Source organism: Scyliorhinus torazame, chromosome 5 (assembly GCF_047496885.1).
Source record: "Scyliorhinus torazame isolate Kashiwa2021f chromosome 5, sScyTor2.1, whole genome shotgun sequence".
Taxonomy (NCBI): domain Eukaryota; kingdom Metazoa; phylum Chordata; class Chondrichthyes; order Carcharhiniformes; family Scyliorhinidae; genus Scyliorhinus; species Scyliorhinus torazame.
In genome coordinates, this window is record NC_092711.1 from 211,175,479 (window position 1) to 211,197,459 (window position 21,981).

The 21,981-nt window shown below is 45.0% G+C and overlaps 1 protein-coding gene across 2 annotated transcripts in view; it reads right to left on the minus strand.

Annotated features, from left to right (window-relative positions):
- The window catches only part of LOC140420923 (sodium- and chloride-dependent neutral and basic amino acid transporter B(0+)-like), a 117,439-nt gene that overhangs the window by 42,555 nt on the left and 52,903 nt on the right, over positions 1-21,981 (minus strand). For both annotated transcript variants that reach the window (XM_072505073.1, XM_072505074.1), the window contains 3 exons: positions 7,288-7,420; positions 6,061-6,201; positions 1,890-2,118 (listed from right to left, as the gene is read on the minus strand). In XM_072505073.1, coding sequence (XP_072361174.1) covers positions 1,890-2,118; positions 6,061-6,201; positions 7,288-7,420 — 503 coding nt within the window. The remainder of the gene's footprint in view (positions 1-1,889; positions 2,119-6,060; positions 6,202-7,287; positions 7,421-21,981) is intronic.

Genomic DNA, 21,981 nt, shown 5'->3' on the forward strand with positions numbered 1-21,981 from the left:
ACCAACCACCCACCCCCTGCTGAAGCACTGGGGCAACAACCCCAGTACCCCTGGGCTCAATGCCCTGGAGAGAGGATGCCATTTTTATAGTGTCACCTGGGCACCTTGGTTGTGCCAAAGTGCCAGCCTGGCAGTATCAAGGTGCCCACATTCCAGAGGGAGGGCCAGGGGGGCACACTGCCCTGTCCCTGACCACCCAGGGTCCTTCGATGGCCCGGGAGACACTCTAAGTGCCATTACACATGGTTCACATTTGTGTGGACTAGTAATGAATGGCACCCGGCTTGGGACTTCCTGGGAAGTCAGGTAGATGCCGTGAGCATGGCAGATCTCAGGTGAGCATGCCTAAGCTAGTTTTAAACCTACTGACGCACGAGGCTTCCTCATGCCCAGTGTGGGAAGTATCCATCGCGAAGCCTTGCAAAATCTAGATAGATCTCAAGAGGCGGGAAGCCCACGGAGGCATCTCCCAACATCTACCACCCACGTTAGGGCACAACGTGACTGGTAGATCACACCCATAAGAGTCAGAGAGTCACATTACAGAAGGAGACCATTCGGTCCGACAAGTCAATGCAGGCTCATTGCTAAATCAGTGTTGTACATGAATGATGTCATAACCTGCTGACCAGGCATATTCCTGGTAGGTGTTCTCTGTGTGTTAATACCTTCATCAAAATAGTGTACAGTGTGGCCATAACTAGAAGTGTGAGAAAACATCATGAACATCATTTTCAAGGCAAAACAGCCCCTGGAGCACTGAAAAACCTGCTGCTGGATTCTCCGTCTGCGGGTTCCTCCGTTTCGCCGGCAGAGCACCCACACCAGTGGATTTCCCGAAGACGTGGGGTTGCCCACAATGAGAAAGCCCATTGGCCGGCTACCGGGACAGAGAATTCCGCTGCCGGCGGGAGCGCCCCATAACAGAAAATGGATGCAGCGGGACAGAGAACACCACCTCTGGGCTTTGAAGCTGAGGTCCATGTGGGAACAGCATCAACTCTCCAGTATTTTTGAATCGCCAGGCTGAACATTTAGGGGGGGGTATTTTCATTTGTTATGGGCCAGGGTTTAGAGAGCCCCAAAGTGTATCATGGCGTTTACCTGACCTACAACTTTTAATAGATTGTGGTATGGGGAGCACACGGCCCACTCAGCAGAAATGGAAAAGTATTTTTAAAGCAAAACAATGTTTATTCTATGAACTCAAGTTAACCCTTTTAAAACATACAGTGAACATCTTAGCAACCATTAATTCAAATACAACCCCCAAAGACTAAGTAATCCTTATCGCCCCCCCCCCACCCCCCAGGACCCCGGAGCCCGCCCACGCCGCCTTGTCCCGCCGTTCAAATGTGGTTTAATCCACGCCGGCGGGACAGGCAATTTATCGGCGGGACTTCGGCCCATCCGGGCCGGAGAATCCAGCGGGGGGGCCCGCCAACCGGCGCGGCCCGATTCCCACCCCTGCCGAATATCCGGTACCGGAGACTTCGGCAACCGGCGGGGGCGGGATTCACGGCAGCCCCCGGCGATTCTCCGACCCGGCGGGGGGTCGGAGAATGACGCCCCAGATTCTTACTTTTCCTTCTGCCACTTCTTTCACTCTTCATTCAATCTTTCCTCTCCCCTTTTCATTTCCCCTTTTGCATCTCATCTGACTCTAATGCATTCAACATCGTTAACCACCTTTAACCCAGTTCTTCGCTTTCATTCTCAATCTTTAAATATCAAACACTATGGTCCCAGCATTTCCTAGACTCCTAGTTGCACTCATCGCCAGTCTGAAATTCCAGTATGTGGAGTGCAAAAGTGTATGAGCTGAAAAGTGCTTCAAGAAGCTGTGCGCCTGCAACATCCAGACTGATAACTTGGGCACTTCAACTTACCTGACTGTGTAACTTCTGAAATGGGCTTGTCTTGTACGTGAGCCACGTGTCCAAGGATGGAGAAGATGGCAAATCCAGAAAGCACACTCGTAGCACTATTAACAACACAGACAATGATGGCATCTATGTAACAGTTGTTGTGGAATTTGTTGTAGGATGACAGTGTGATTAAGCTGCCCCAACCCACAGAAAGAGAATAGAAATTTTGTGCTGCAGCATCTTTCCAGACCTGGGAAATAGAATGGAGAATTCATCAGCACCAAGAAATCTTACTGGGTTTGACAAATAACAACACATTAACCATAAAGGAAAGGAACAGCTCAGTGGTGAGCTGACTGAAAAGAGTTTTGTCTGGTCAATACAGTAGGGCCATTATTCTGTCTCCCTGAACACGACTTGCTGTCAAATTCTCTCCAGGAGTTTTATAGCTTGCCACTTGTCAGCCATGTTTTCCAGTGAGTGATTTGATTTGTTACTTGCAGCCTGTACACTGACACCCAGTGACCTCCATTCTTTTGTCGGAATCGGCAACAAAGGAAAGATTTTAACTACAAAAGAAAGTCCCAACAAAGTCCCAACAAATTGATAATATAGATCTCCAGATCGATAAAGATCTGTCAACTGCAAAGTCACAGTGGAAGCGACCGACACAGGTGTCATTATTTTTGTATAAAAAGAGGGAAATGAATTAAATGGCAACCTAATTCTGGAGCAACGTACAAAGAACAAAGAAAAGTACAGCACAGGAACAGGCCCTTCGGCCCTCTAAGCCTGTGCCGACCATGCTGCCCATCGAAACTAAAATCTTCTGCACTTCCGGGGTGCGTATCCCTCAATTCCCAACCTAATCATGTATTTGCCAAGATGCCCCTTTAAAGTCACGATCATCTCTGCTTCCACCTCCTCCTCCGGCAGCAAGTTCCAGGCACCCACTACCCTCTGTGTAAAAAAACCTGGCTCGTACATCTCCTCTAAACCTTGCCCCTGGCACCTTAAACCTATGCCCTCTAGTAATTGACCCCTCTACCCTGGGAAAAAGCCTCTGATTATCCACTTTGTCTAGGCCCCTCATAATTTTGTAGACCTCTTTCAGGTCGCCCCTCAACGTCATTCGTTCCAGTGAGAACAAGCCAAGTTTATTCAACCTCTCCTCATAGCTAATGCCCTCCACACCAGGCAACATCCTGGAAAATCTCTTCTGCACCCTAGCTAAAGTCTCCACATCCTCCTGGTAGTGTGGCGACCAGAATTGAACGCTATACTCCAAGTGTGGCCTAACTAAGGTTCTCTGCAGCTGCAACATGACTTGCCAATTTTGATACTCAATGCCCTGGCCAATGAAAGGAAGTTCTTGACTACCTTCTCAATCCTGTGTTGCCCCGTTCAGTGACCTGTGGACCTGTACACCTAGATCTCTCTGACTTTCAATACTCTTGAGGGTTCTACCATTCACTCGATATTCCCCACCTGCATTAGACCTTCCAAAATGCATTACCTCACATTTGTCCGGATTAAACTCCATCTGCCATCTCTCCATCCAAGTCTCCAAACAATCTAAATCCTGCTGTATCCTCCGACAGTCCTCATCGCCATCCGCAATTCCACCAACCTTTGTGTCTTCTGCAAACTTACTAATCAGACCAGTTACATTTTCCTCCAAATCATTTATATATACTCCGAATAGCAAAGGTCCCCAGCACAGATCCCTGCGGAACACCACTGGTCACAGCCCCCCAATCAGAAAAGCTTCCTTCCATTGCTACTCTCTGCCTTCTATGACCTAGCCAGTTCTGTATCCACCTTACCAGCTCACCCCTGATCCCGTGTGACTTCACGCAAGGCGGACTACCAAATTGATATCAACCATTTTACACCACCACACAAAGTCAAAGCTCCAATGGCACAGTGGTTAGCACTGCTGCCTCACAGCGCCAGAGACGCTGGTTCAATACCGACCATGGGTGTGGAGTTTGCATATTCTCCCCATGTCTGCCTGGGTTTCCTCCAGGTGCTCCGCTTTCCTCCCACAGTCCAAAGATGTGCAGGTTAGGTAGATTGGATATGCTAAATTGCCGTTAGGTGGGGTTATGGGGATAGGGTGGGGAATTGGGCATGGGTGGGGTGTTCTTTCTGAGGGTTGATGCAGACCTTTTTGTTTTATAAATTTTGTGTACCCAATTCATTATTTTTTCCAATTAAGGGGCAATTTAGCATGGCCAATCCACCTAGCCTGCACATCTTTGGATTGTGGGGGCGGATCCCACGCAAACATGGGGAGAATGTGCAAACTCCACACAGACAGTGACCCAGTGCTGGGATCGAATCTGGGACCTCGGCACCGTGAGGCAACAGTGCTCTCCACTGTGCCACCGTGCTGCCCCTGGGTTGGTGCAGACCTGATGAGCCGAGTGGCCTCTTTCTGCATTGTAGAGATTCTATAATATCAAGATAATGGGAAGCCTAACACTGGCACAGCTATATTTTTGTGCAAATCCCACGGCAACTTCAGATTAAATCCACAAGTCTTTTCCCAAGATACCCAGCTCTGCTGTTTGCTTCATGAAGGTTGCATTTTGCTCTCTGCCTCATCATTAACATATATTGGCTGGTGCAAAATTCCTGTACTTGCACTGTAAATATCAACTAAACCCAAGTCATTTCAAGTCTAAGTGGCTTTTAACCATGTGTTCAGTGTCAATTGTTGCCAGTTAATCTCTCTGGTCTTGAACATTTTCCTCTTTCTCTAAATCCATTCTTTCTTGACCTCCTTTCTTTTATTTTTATGTATCTGATTTAACATTGAATTCGCCAATCTAATTTGTCCTCTCTAATTTACATTTCCTTCACTGCTAATTTCACAGTACTGGCTGGCGGAGGAAATACTTGCTATGCTCATTCAGAACTCTGATGACCTCTAGAGAAAGAAGTACCATTTCCAAACCCTACTTCTCATTAGTAGCAGCAGTAAATTTCATTGATGATGCTGAACAAATCGGGGGAAAGTCTAAATCAGATCAGACACCATGGGCGGGATTCTCCAAAATGCGGCTAAGTGTTGACGCCTGCATAAACACCAGAGCGTTTCATGCTGGCATCAACAGGCCCCTTGGCCCAGTGATTCCGAGGCCCACGAGGGCCAGCAGGGTGCCGGAATGCTCTGCCCAGCTCCAGCTGCCCATACGGGGCCCTGCATTTCTGGCCGTGGGTCTGCGTATGCGCGCGCCGGCCGTCTGTGGCAGCGGCCCCATGCAACATGGCAGGCCCACACAGCAGACTGTCCCCCACAATATGGAGCCCCCCCAGATCACGTCCGCCCGTCGATCGGAGGCCCCCAATCACGAGACTGGCCTTTCTGGAGCCCCCCCCACCCCCAACCGGTGACGGATCCCCCAGCCCCCCCCCCCGCCAACCAGGGCGACCGCGGGCTGAATCCGCAGCTGCCACCCCGAGTACCCGCCGGGTGGAACCATGTTAGAACCACCCCGGCGGGAACTCAGCCAGCTGCCGGTGGAGAATCACCGCTTTCATTGGCCCCGACCGGCGCCGCGTCGACCGTGCTCGCGCGGCTGGCGGCGATTCTCCAGTCCGCGGAGAATCGGGGGACGGCATCAGACCGATCGCGGGTCTGACGCCCCAGTCTCCGCTTCCGCGCCCAGAGCGATTTTGGCTTGGAGAAACGCGCCCATACATTCCCTTACTGCAGCCAACGTCCAGCCAAAAATAGGTTGGTAATAAATTCCAGCTGAAGGTCTTATTACTGAATCTGTTCCAAGGTCAGAAAGAAGGAGGTATCAAGAAATAAATTCCATTCCATCCCACTCCCTGTCACTCTGTCTCATCCAGTTCCATATATCTCTGCTCTTCCCATCACAGCCCTTGTCGCTCCTACCCTCTTGCTGTCAGCAAGATGTTTAAAACCATAAACTAACTGACTAGAACTCATCATAATTCATCACAAAGTCTCAGTTAAAGCTCTGTCCAGTTCCACATGAGCGAAAGAAGGCAATGTCTGAAGTTAGTTCTCTCACATTCGACGAAGCTCCCCCCAAAACACCATTCAGATTTTAACTTAACTTTCCCCTAGTTCACACGGGGAAAAACAATTGAAGTGGAACACGTAGCAATTTGAAAATTACAGCTGAGATTCTATGGATTGTTGTGGTAATTTTACCTGGGCATCAGTCAGTTTGGAGAAGTCTGACTGGCTTCCAATGTAGAATTCAATTCCTTTATAGGCTCCCTCCAGAGTAAGACCTCGGATCAGGAGTATGATCAGAATCACATCAGGGACTATCATAGTGAAGTAAGACACCTGACCACGGAGAGGAGCTTGTTAGATTTTCCTGTATTGCAGGTATAACAGTTACAGCATTGAATCCAATTGAGTGGTAAACTCAGACGATTGTAATCAAAGCAGAGAATGAAACAGAAAAGGAGGATTAATAATTAAATAATTATTGAACCACTACAGATTATAACTGAGTGTAAATAGCATAATATTATTCTGGCTTATTTATTGATATCGTTTATGTCCTTATATCTGCGTACTTTTTTTAAATCCCATATTCAATAAAGTAACAGATTTAAACAAATAATTGAGCAAAGTGTGATGAATATATTTAACACATAGTTACTCCTCAGGTTTCTAGTCATTCACATTGTCCAGAAAGGCCACACTTCACTCATATCGAAACACGACCCTAATCTGCTCCATCAGATTACCTGCTCCTTCAGGGCAACACGGAGGCACAGTGGTTAGCACTGCTGCCTCACAGCACCAGGGATAAGGGTACAATTCGAGCCTTGGGTGACTGTGGGTGTGGAATTTGCACATTCTCCCCGTGTCTGCGTGGGTTTCCCTCAGGTGCTCCGGTTTCCTCCCACAGTCCAAAGATGTGCAGGTTAGATGGATTGGCCATGTTAAATTGCCCCTTAGTGTCCAAAAGGTCAGGTGGGGTTAGGAGGATAGGGTCGTGGCGTGGGCCTGGACTGAGCACTATTTCCAAAGGTCAGTACAGACTTGATGGGCTGAATGGTCTCCTTCTGTACCGTAGAGAGCCTATGATTCTATCACTGAGGCAGTCCAGCCCAGCCTTCCAAAACAATGGGAAATTCACTCAAAACCCCTGAATCAGTGACTGAAACCCTTGGAATGAGGGGCAAATTTCAGCGGTTTAGCAGAATTGCTGCTGTTCTTTCCCACAGGAGAATGATCTTCAGATCTCACTCAGGCCTGAAGTGTTGATGAATTATGGATCTCCCACTCCCTAAAGAGTCACTGTTAACATCACCTGTGAGATAAACCACTTCACAAATGATTCATAAATTCCTGTTTTCTTGTTGCATACATCTATACTTTGTTATGAGTTTTAACTTGATTCATCACCAATCATTTTACCTTTTCTGAAGTTTTGATTCCATTTGTTAACACGATCCAAACAATCAGCCAGGCCAGAAGCAGACAGAGGGCCAAATACCAGACTATCTCCCCAGTCTCATCCATTGAACTGGTACGGCGTAAAACCCCTTTACTAAATAAAATGACAACAGTAAATATCTTACAGAAGAATGCAGTTCATCATACACTGACGACATTGGATATAATGTGTGAAAATATTTAGCAACAAAAACATGGATATAAACATGATCCGATTAAACAGAATCAGTTCTGCTTTCAGAAGTGCATGGTTTTCAAGAATTAACGTGAAATTCTATTGATTTCTCTCTATCTCTACTGATATTTTCAATCATAAAGCTGTGTCTAAGCAGCAAGTGCTGATCAGATGCCCTGGAGAGCTGATTTGATTTGAAGGAGTTCCTGACGATGTTCCACTGACTGTCTTACGTTGCACTATTGAAACTACCTGGGCCAGTCACTGTGTCTCACAGTGAATTCGGCATTTTCATATTGTTAAACATGGGGCTACATTTTACATGCCCCTAACAGGTGTTCAGAAGGCGTGGGGAGCGGAAACTCTGGTGGGGGGGGGGGGGGGGGGGGGGGCACTTGAAATTACAAAAGCTTCAAACACTACCACATTTCTACCCATGTGCGAGCTCACCCCATAACACAGTAAATCAGCAGACATTGAAATCGGCAGCACACATGATTATTTAATGAATAATAATAGGTATGCTGTAAGACGTTAATTGAACCCAATAATACACTGACAACACCATAATGCACTGCTCATACCAAAATATACTACCTACACCTTAGTACACCGTCCATATCAAAATACACTGCACACAATGATACACTGCACACAATATTAGACTGCACACACCAAAATATACTGCCCACACCAGAATAAACTTCCCAAACCTAAATACACCGCTTACACCATAATAGACTGGCTCCACTATAATACACTGCCCAAACCATAATACACTGCCCACACCATAATACACTGCCTCCACCATAATACACTGCCTCCACCATAATATACTGCCTACAACATAAAACACTGCATAAATAATAATACACTGAACAAGCAATATTTGCACGATACACACCATAATTCACTGCCGACACCATAATATACTACCCACACCATAATATACTGCCTACAACATAAAACACTGCATAAATAATAATACACTGAACAAACAATATTTGCACGATACACACCATGATTCACTGCCGACACAATAATACACTGTACACACCATAATATACTGCCTACAACATAAAACACTGCATAAATAATAATACACTGAACAAACAATATTTGCACGATACACACCATAATTCACTGCCGACACAATAATACACTGTACACACCATAATACACTGCGCACACTAAAATATACTGCTCACACCAAAGTACACTGCCTATATCATAATACACCGCCACACCATGATACATTGCCCACACCATTATACACTGCCCAGATCAAAATATACTCCCCACACCAAAATACACTGCCCACACCATAATACACTGAACACACCAATATACACTGCCTACATCATAATGTACCATAACACACTGCACACAACAAAATACACCGCCCACACCATAATACACCACCCACACCATAATACATTGCCCACGCCATAATGCACTGCCTACACCATAATACACCGTCCATACCATAATACACTGCCTCCACCATAATACACCATCCATACCATAATACACTGCCTCCACCATAATACACTGTCCATACCATAATACACTGTCCATACCATAATACACTGCCCACACCATAATACACCACCCACACAATATTACACTGCCTAATTATAACACAGTGCGCACTACAAATACACTGCTGTGTTGGGCAGCACCGTAACATAGTGGTTAGCACAGTTGCTTCACAGCTCCAGGGTCCCAAGTTCGATTCCCGGCTGGGTCACTGTCTGTGCGGAGTCTGCACGTTCTCCCTGTGTCTGCGTGGGTTTCCTTTGGGTGCTCCGGTTTCCTCCCATAGTCTAAAGACGTACAGGTCAGGTGGATTGGCCATGATAAATTGCCCTTAGTGACCAAAAAGGTTAGGAGGGTTTATCCGGGTTACGGGGATAGGGTGGAAGTGAGGGTTTAAGTGGGCCGGTGGAGACTCGATGGGCCAAATGGCCTCCTTCTGCACCGTATATTCTATGTTCTCGTCCCCAGACCATAATAAACTGATGACATCATACTACACAGCCCGTGCCACAATACACATCAAAATATATTGCCCACACCAAACTACACTGCCTATATCATAATACACTGCCGCACCATGATACAGTGCCAACACTTTTATACACTGTCTACACCATATTATACTGCACACACAATACACTGTGCGCACAATAATACATTGCCCACACCATAATAAACTACACATACCAAAATATACTTCCCACACCAAAATGTACTGCCTATTCCATAATACACCGCCACACCATGATACATTGCCCACACAATTAGACACTGGCGACATCATAATACACTTCACACACAATAATACACTGTACACACCATAATACACTGCCCACACCAAAATACACTGCCTACAGCATAATACATTGCTCGCACCATAATACTCTGCACATATCATAATTCACTGCCTACAGCATAATACACTGCCCACACCATAATTCACTGCCTACACCATAATGCACTGCCTACACCATACTAAACTTCTCGCACCATAATGCACTGCCTACACCATAATATATTGCCCTAACAAGAATACACAGCCGCACCATGATACATTGCCCACACAAGTATACATTGTCTATACCATATTACACAGCACACACAATAATACATTGTACACACAATAATACATTGCCCACACCATAATATACTACACATACCAAAATATACTGCCTGCATCAAAATACACTGTCCATATCATAATACACCACCATACCATGATACATTGCCCACACATTAGACACTGCCGACACCATGATACACTGTACACACATTAATACACTGTACACACCATAATGCACTGCCCACACCAAAATGTATTACCCACACCAAAATACACTGCCTACAGCATAATACACTGCTCGCACCATAATACACTGGCAAACCATAATACATTGCTCGCACCACAATACATTTCTCGCACAATACATTTCTCGCACCATAATACACCACTCACACCATAATGCACCACCAACACTCTATTACACTGCTTACACAAAATACATTGCCTTAACAAGAATGCACTGCCAACATCATAATACACTGCCCACACTATAATACACTGTCCACGCTATAATACACTGCCCACACTATAATACACTGCCCACACTATAATACACTGCCCACACTATAATACACTGCCCACGCTATAATACACTGCCCACACTATAATACACTGCCCACACTATAATACACTGCTCACACTATAATACACTGTCCACACTATAATACACTGTCCACACTATAATACACTGTCCACACTATAATACACTGCCCACACTATAATACACTGCCCACACTATAATACACTGCTCACACTATTATACACTGCCCACACTATAATACACTGCCCACACTATAATACACTGCCCACACTATAATACACTGTCCACACTATAATACACTGCCCACACTATAATACACTGCCCACACTATAATACACTGCTCACACTCTAAGACACTGCTCACACTATAATACACTGCTCACACTATAATACACTGCCCACACTATAATACACTGCCCACACTATAATACACTGCCCACACTATAATACACTGCTCACACTATAATACACTGCCCACACTATAATACACTGCCCACACTATAATACACTGCCCACACTATAATACACTGCTCACACTATAATACACTGCCCACACTATAATACACTGCTCACACTATAATACACTGCCCACACTATAATACACTGCCCACACTATAATACACTGCTCACACTATAATACACTGCCCACACTATAATACACTGCCCACACTGTAATACACTGCCCACACTATAATACACTGCCCACACCATAATACACTGCCCACACCATAATACACTGCCCACACCATAATACACTGCCCACACCATAATACACTGCCCACACTATAATACACTGCCCACACTATAATTGGTAGCTATGATGTGGAGATGCCGGCGTTGGACTGGGGTGAGCACAGTACGAAGTCTTACAACACCAGGTTAAAGTCCAACAGGTTTGTTTCGATGTCACTCGCTTTCGGAGCGCTGCTCCTTCCTCAGGTGAGGAACCTGAGGAACATGAGGAACCTTCCTTCACCTGAGGAAGGAGCAGCGCTCCGAAAGCTAGTGACATCGAAACAAACCTGTTGGACTTTAACCTGGTGTTGTAAGACTTCATACTGTGCACACTATAATACACTGCCCACACTATAATACACTGCCCACACTATAATACACTGCCCACACTATAATGCACTGCTCACACTATAATACACTTCTCACACTATAATACACTGCTCACACTATAATACACTGCTCACACTATAATACACTGCCCACACTATAATACACTGCTCACACTATAATACACTGCTCACACTATAATACACTGCCCACACTATAATACACTGCCCACACTATAATACACTGCCCACACTATAATACACTACCCACACTACAATACACTGCCCACACTATAATACACTGCCCACACTATAATACACTGCTCACACTATAATACACTGCTCACACTATAATACACTGCCCACACTATAATACACTGCCCACACTATAATACACTGCCCACACTACAATACACTGCCCACACTATAATACACTGCCCACACTATAATACACTGCTCACACTATAATACACTGCTCACACTATAATACACTGCTCGCACTATAATACACTGCCCACACTATAATACACTGCCCACACTATAATACACTGCTCACACTATAATACACTGCCCACACTATAATACACTGCTCACACTATAATACACTGCCCACACTATAATACACTGCTCACACTATAATACACTGCCCACACTATAATACACTGCCCACACTATAATACACTGCTCACACTATAATACACTGCTCACACTATAATACACTGCTCACACTATAATACACTGCCCACACTATAATACACTGTCCACACTATAATACACTGCCCACACTATTATACACTGCCCACACTATAATACACTGCCCACACCATAATACACTGCTCACACTATAATACACTGCCCACACTATAATACACTGCTCACACTATAATACACTGCCCACACTATAATACACTGCCCACACTATAATACACTGCTCACACTATAATACACTGCCCACACTATAATACACTGCTCACACTCTAATACACTGCCCACACCATAATACACTGCTCACACTATAATACATTGCCCACACTATAATACACTGCCCACACTATAATACACTGCTCACGCTATAATACACTGCTCACACTATAATACACTGCTCACACTATAATACACTGCCCACACTATAATACACTGCCCACACTATAATACACTGCCCACACTATAATACACTGCTCACACTATAATACACTGCCCACACTATAATACACTGCTCACACACTAATACACTGCCCACACCATAATACACTGCTCACACTATAATACACTGCCCACACTATAATACACTGCTCACACTATAATACACTGCCCACACTATAATACACTGCCCACACTATAATACACTGCCCACACTATAATACACTGCTCACACTATAATACACTGCCCACACTATAATACACTGCTCACACTATAATACACTGCCCACACTATAATACACTGCCCACACTATAATACACTGCCCACACTATAATACACTGCTCACACTATAATACACTGCCCACACTATAATACACTGCTCACACTATAATACACTGCCCACACTATAATACACTGCCCACACTATAATACACTGCTCACACTATAATACACTGCCCACACTATAATACACTGCTCACACTCTAATACACTGCCCACACCATAATACACTGCTCACACTATAATACATTGCCCACACTATAATACACTGCCCACGCTATAATACACTGCCCACACTATAATACACTGCCCACACTATAATACACTGCCCACACTATAATACACTGCCCACACTATAATACACTGCCCACACTATAATACACTGCTCACACTATAATACACTGCCCACACTATAATACACTGCCCACACTATAATACACTGCCCACACTATAATACACTGCCCACACTATAATACACTGCTCACACTATAATACACTGCCCACACTATAATACACTGCTCACACTCTAATACACTGCCCACACTATAATACACTGCCCACACTATAATACACTGCTCACACTATAATACACTGCCCACACTATAATACACTGCCCACACTATAATACACTGCCCACACTATAATACACTGCCCACACTATAATACACTGCCCACACTATAATACACTGCTCACACTATAATACACTGCCCACACTATAATACACTGCCCACACTATAATACACTGCCCACACTATAATACACTGCTCACACTATAATACACTGCCCACACTATAATACACTGCTCACACTATAATACACTGCTCACACTATAATACACTGCCCACACCATAATACACTGCCCACACTATAATACACTGCTCACACTATAATACACTGCTCACACTATAATACACTGCTCACACCATAATACATTGCTCACACTATAATACACTGCCCACACTATAATACACTGCCCACACCATAATACATTGCCACACTATAATACACTGCCCACACTATAATACATTGCCCACACTATAATACACTGCCCACACTATAATACATTGCCCACACTATAATTGGTAGCCATGATGTGGAGATGCCGACGTTGGACTGGGGTGAGCACAGTACGAAGTCTTACAACACCAGGTTAAAGTCCAACAGGTTTGTTTCGATGTCACTAGCTTTCGGAGCGATGCTCCTTTCTCAGGTGAGGAACATGAGGAACCTTCCTTCACCTGAGGAAGGAGCAGCGCTCCGAAAGCTAGTGACATCGAAACAAACCTGTTGGACTTTTACCTGGTGTTGTAAGACTTCGTACTGTGCACACTATAATACACTGCCCACACTATAATACACTGCCCACACTATAATACACTGCTCACACTATAATACACTGCTCACACTATAATACACTGCCCACACCATAATACACTGCCCACACTATAATACACTGCCCACACTGTAATACACTGCCCACACTATAATACACTGCTCACACTATAATACACTGCCCACACTGTAATACACTGCCCACACTATAATACACTGCCCACACTATAATACACTGCCCACACTATAATACACTGCCCACACTATAATACACTGCCCACACTATAATACACTGCCCACACTATAATACACTGCCCACACTATAATACACTGCCCACACCATAATACACTGCCCACACTATAATACACTGCCCACACTATAATACACTGCTCACACTATAATACACTGCCCACACTATAATACACTGCTCACACTATAATACACTGCCCACACTACAATACACTGCTCACACTATAATACACTGCCCACACTATAATACACTGCCCACACTATAATACACTGCCCACACTATAATACACTGCCCACACTATAATACACTGCCCACACTATAATACACTGCTCACACTATAATACACTGCCCACACTATAATACACTGCTCACACTATAATACACTGCCCACACTATAATGCACTGCCCACACTATAATACACTGCTCACACTATAATACACTGCCCACACTATAATACACTGCTCACACTATAATACACTGCCCACACTATAATACACTGCTCACACTATAATAAACTGCCCACACTATAATACGGAGATGCCGGCGTTGGACTGGGGTGAGCACAGTACGAAGTCTTACAACACCAGGTTAAAGTCCAACAGGTTTGTTTCGATGTCACTAGCTTTCGGAGCGCTGCTCCTTCCTCAGGTGAATGAAGAGGTCTGTTCCAGAAATACATATATAGACAGATTCAAAGATGCCAAACAATGCTTGGAATGCGAGCATTAGCAGGTGATTAAATCTTTACAGATCCAGAGATGGGGTAACCCCAGGTTAAAGAGGTGTGAATTGTACCAAGCCAGGATAGTTGGTAGGATTTCGCAGGCCAGGTGGTGGGGGATGAAGGTAATGCAACATGAATCCCAGGTCCCGGTTGAGGCTGCACTCATGTGTGCGGAACTTGGCTATAAGTTTCTGCTCGGCGATTCTGCGTTGTCGCGGGTCCTGAAGGCCGCCTTGGAGAACGCTTACCCGGAGATCAGAGGCTGAATGCCCTTGACTGCTGAAGTGTTCCCCGACTGGAAGGGAACATTCCTGCCTGGTGATTGTTGCGCGATGTCCGTTCATTCGTTGTTGCATCGTCTGCATGGTCTCGCCAATGTACCACGCTTCGGGACATCCTTTCCTGCAGCGTATGAGGTAGACAACGTTGGCCGAGTCGCACGAGTATGTACCGCGTACCTGGTGGGTGGTGTTCTCACGTGTAATAGTGGTATCCATGGCGATGATCTGGCACGTCTTGCAGAGATTGCCATGACAGGGTTGTGTGGTGTCGTGGTCACTGTTCTGAAGACTGGGTAGTTTGCTGCAAACAATGGTTCGTTTGAGGTTGCGCGGTTGTTTGAAGGCAAGTAGTGGGGGTGTGGGGATGACCTTGGCAAGATGTTCATCGTCATCAATGATGTGTTGAAGGCTGTGAAGAAGATGACGTAGTTTCTCCGCTCCGGGGAAGTACTGGACGACGAAGGGTATTCTGTCGGTTGTGTCCCATGTTTGTCTTCTGAGGAGGTCGGTCCGGTTTTTCGCTGTGGCGCTTTGGAACTGTTGATCGATGAGTCGAGTGCCATATCCCGTTCGTACGAGGGCATCTTTCAACGTCTGTAGATGTCTGTTACGCTCCTCCTCGTCTGAGCAGATCCTGTGTATACGGAGCGTTTGTCCATAGGGGATGGCTTCTTTAATGTGTTTAGGGTGGAAACTGGAGAAGTGGAGCATCATGAGGTTATCCGTAGGTTTGCGGTAAAGCGAAGTGCTGAGGTGACCGTCCTTGATGGAGACGAGTGTGTCCAAGAATGCAACTGATTTTGGAGAGTAGTCCATGGTGAGTCTGATGGTTGGATGGAACTTATTAATGTCATTGTGTAGTCGTTTCAATGATTCTTCGCCGTGGGTCCAAAGGAAAAAAATGTCATCGATGTATCTGGTGTAGAACATCGGTTGAAGGTCCTGTGCGGTGAGTAGGTCCCGTTCAAACTTGTGCATGAAGATGTTGGCGTATTGGGGTGCGAATTTTGTCCCCATGGCTGTTCCGTGCACTGGATGAAGAACTTGTTGTCGAAGGTGAAGACGTTGTGATCCAGAATGAAGCGGATGAGTTGCAGAATTGCGTCTGGAGATTGGCAGTTGTCGGTGTTGAGTACTGAGGCTGTTGCAGCAATGCCGTCGTCATGGGGGTTGCTGGTGTAGAGTGCCGAGACGTCCATTGTGACGAGGAATGTTCCTGGTTCAACTGGTCCATGGGTGCTGAGTTTCTGTAGGAAGTCCGTCGTGTCGCGACAGAAGCTGGGTGTACCTTGTACGATGGGTTTCAAGATGCCCTCGATGTAGCCAGAGAGGTTCTCACACAGGGTCCCATTGCCTGAAACGATAGGGCGGCCTGGTGTGTTGGCCTTATGTATTTTCGGGAGGCAGTAGAGATCTCCAATGCGGGGAGTACGTGGGATGAGAGCACGTAGGGTGCTCTGAAGATCTGGATCCAAGGTCTTGATCAGTCTGTTAAGTTGGCGGATGTGTTCCTTGGTCGGATCTGCGGGTAACTGTCTGTAGTGTGCTTGGTTGTTCAGTTGTCGGTATACTTCTTTGCAGTAGTCCGTTCTGTTCAGTACGACAGTGGCCCCCCCTTTGTCTGCTGGTTTGATGACGATGCTGCGGTTGGTCTTGAGAGCGCGGATGGCATTGCGTTGTGCTTGGGTGACGTTCGGGGCTGTCTTGTGAATGCGACTGATGAATCTGGCATTGACGCGACTCCTGACGGCTTGAGCATACATGTCGAGTCTAAGGCAGCGGCCTTCCGGAGGGGTCCAATTCGACTATTTCCTCTTCGGTTGCCGCACCGCAGATCTCTCGGTCTGCTGTTCCGGTTCATTGGTAGTCTGCTTGGGTTCACTGTTGGCCTCTTGGGGTCTGTGGAAGAATTCCCGGAGCCTCATTCGTCTGATGAATTCCTCCGTGTCTGCCGCGAGACTGATGGGGTCCATTTTTGTGGTGGTGCAGAAATTGAGCCCTCTGCTGAGGACTTCGATTTCGTCTGGTTGAAGGGTGTAGTCTGACAAGTTGACAATAGATTTCCCTGTATTGTTTTCTACTGTGACACCGGGGGTGGCTTGGTTGCTGCCAGTGGTGATGCCAAGTTTCTCAAGCTTTCTGTTCTTGGTATGCATATAGGTGGCATAGTATTGTTGTCTCATCTGTTTGGCGGTGGTCCGCAGCTGGTCTGCTGCATCCTGAGCGCAAGTTGAGAATATGGCCTCTATCTTGGTTTCCAGGTTGCGTCGTCTGCTGTAGAGCTGGCGGACGAGGTGGTTGAGGAGTGTGAGAGAGGTGCGACGGCAGAGTGTCTCAGCGAAGTCTGTGTTGTAGGTCGACTTGAGTGAGTTTGTGATCTGTAGCCCTTTCGGGATCTTGTCTGCTTTCTTGCATCTTTGTAGAAACTTAATGTCAGTGTCTATATGCGCGATCTTCCTGGAGATCCTCTCCACTTTGAGCCGGCAGTTTGCGGTGTCGTTGGTAGCCATGATGTGGAGATGCCGGCGTTGGACTGGGGTGAGCACAGTACGAAGTCTTACAACACCAGGTTAAAGTCCAACAGGTTTGTTTCGATGTCACTAGCTTTCGGAGCGCTGCTCCTTCCTCAGGCTTGGTACAATTACACCACTTTAACCTGGGGTTACCCCATCTCTGGATCTGTAAAGATTTAATCACCTGCTAATGCTCGCATTCCAAGCATTGTTTGGCATCTTTGAATTTGTCTATATATGTGTTTCTGGAACAGACCTCTTCATTCACCTGAGGAAGGAGCAGCGCTCCGAAAGCTAGTGACATCGAAACAAACCTGTTGGACTTTAACCTGGTGTTGTAAGACTTCGTACTGTGCACACTATAATACACTGCTCACACTATAATACACTGCCCACACTATAATACACTGCTCACACTATAATACACTGCCCACACTATAATGCACTGCTCACACTATAATACACTGCCCACACTATAATACACTGCCCACACTATAATACACTGCCCACACTATAATACACTGCTCACACTATAATACACTGCCCACACTATAATACACTGCCCACACTATAATACACTGCCCACACTATAATACACTGCCCGCACTATAATACACCGCTCACACTATAATACACTGCCCACACTATAATACACTGCTCACACTATAATACACTGCCCACACTATATATAATACACTGCTCACACTATAATACACTGCCCACACTATAATACACTGCCCACACTATAATACACTGCCAATACACTGCCCACACTATAATACACTGCCCAAACTATAATACACTGCCCACACTATAATACACTGCACACACTATAATACACTGCCCGCACCATAATACACTGCCCACACTATAATACACTGCCCACACTATAATACACTGCCCACACTATAATACACTGCCCACACTATAATACACTGCTCACACTATAATACACTGCCCACACTATAATACACTGCCCACACTATAATACACTGCCCACACTATAATACACTGCCCACACTATAATACACTGCCCACACTATAATACACTGCCCACACTATAATACACTGCCCACACTATAATACACTGCCCACACTATAATACACTGCCCACACTATAATACACTGCCCACACTATAATACACTGCTCACACTATAATACACTGCTCACACTATAATACACTGCCCACACTATATTACACTGCTCACACTATAATACACTGCCCACACTATAATACACTGCCCACACTATAATACACTGTCCACACTATAATACACTGCCCACACTATAATACACTGCCCACACTATAATACACTGCCCACACTATAATACACTGCCCACACTATAATACACTGCCCACACTATAATACACTGCTCACACTATAATACACTGCCCACATTATAATACACTGCCCACACTACCACACTATAATACACTGCCCACACTATAATACACTGCCCACACTATAATACACTGCCCACACTATAATACACTGCCCACACTATAATACACTGTCCACACTATAATACACTGCCCACACTATAATACACTGCTCACACTATAATACACTGCTCACACTATAATACACTGCTCACACTATAATACACTGCCCACACTATAATACACTGCTCACACTATAATACACTGCCCACACTATAATACACTGCCCACACTATAATTCACTGCTCACACTATAATACACTGCCCACACTATAATACACTGCTCACACTATAATACACTGCCCACACCATAATACACTGCTCACACTATAATACACTACCCACACATATAATACACTGCTCACACTATAATACACTGCCCACACTATAATACACTGCTCACACTATAATACACTGCCCATACCATAATACACTGCCCACACTATAATACACTGCTCACACTATAATACACTGCTCACACTATAATACACTGCCCACACTATAATACACTGCCCACACCATAATACACTGCTCACACTATAATACACTGCCCACACTATATATAATACACTGCTCACACTATAATACACTGCCCACACTATAATACACTGCCCACACTATAATACACTGCCAATACACTGCCCACACTATAATACACTGCCCAAACTATAATACACTGCCCACACTATAATACACTGCACACACTATAATACACTGCCCGCACCATAATACACTGCCCACACTATAATACACTGCCCACACTATAATACACTGCCCACACTATAATACACTGCCCACACTATAATACACTGCTCACACTATAATACACTGCCCACACTATAATACACTGCCCACACTATAATACACTGCCCACACTATAATACACTGCCCACACTATAATACACTGCCCACACTATAATACACTGCCCACACTATAATACACTGCCAATACACTGCCCACACTATAATACACTGCCCAAACTATAATACACTGCCCACACTATAATACACTGCACACACTATAATACACTGCCCGCACCATAATACACTGCTCACACTATAATACACTGCTCACACTATAATACACTGCTCACACTATAATACACTGCCCACACTATATTACACTGCTCACACTATAATACACTGCCCACACTATAATACACTGCCCACACTATAATACACTGTCCACACTATAATACACTGCCCACACTATAATACACTGCCCACACTATAATACACTTCCCACACTATAATACACTGCCCACACTATAATACACTGCTCACACTATAATACACTGCCCACATTATAATACACTGCCCACACTACCACACTATAATACACTGCCCACACTATAATACACTGCCCACACTATAATACACTGCCCACACTATAATACACTGTCCACACTATAATACACTGCCCACACTATAATACACTGCTCACACTATAATACACTGCTCACACTATAATACACTGCTCACACTATAATACACTGCCCACACTATAATACACTGCTCACACTATAATACACTGCCCACACTATAATACACTGCCCACACAATAATTCACTGCTCACACTATAATACACTGCCCACACTATAATACACTGCTCACACTATAATACACTGCCCACACCATAATACACTGCTCACACTATAATACACTGCCCACACATATAATACACTGCTCACACTATAATACACTGCCCACACTATAATACACTGCTCACACTATAATACACTGCCCATACCATAATACACTGCCCACACTATAATACACTGCTCACACTATAATACACTGCTCACACTATAATACACTGCCCACACTATAATACACTGCCCACACCATAATACACTGCTCACACTATAATACACTGCCCACACTATAATACACTGCCCACACTATAATACACTGCTCACACTCTAATACACTGCCCACACTATAATACACTGCTCACACTATAATACACTGCTCACACTATAATACACTGCCCACACTATAATACACTGCCCACACCATAATACACTGCCCACACCATAATACACTGCTCACACTATAATACGTTGCCTGCACCATAATGCACTGTCCACACCAGAATACACTTTCCCTGCCATAATACACTGTTTACATCATAACGCACTGTCCATGCCATGATATATTACCAGTACCATTATACACTGCCTACACCATAATATATTGCACGCACCAGAATATACTGCCCACATCAAAATACACCAGCCACACTATAATACAAGTCCTACATCATTATATATTGTCCAAACCATAATACACTGCCTACATCATAATACA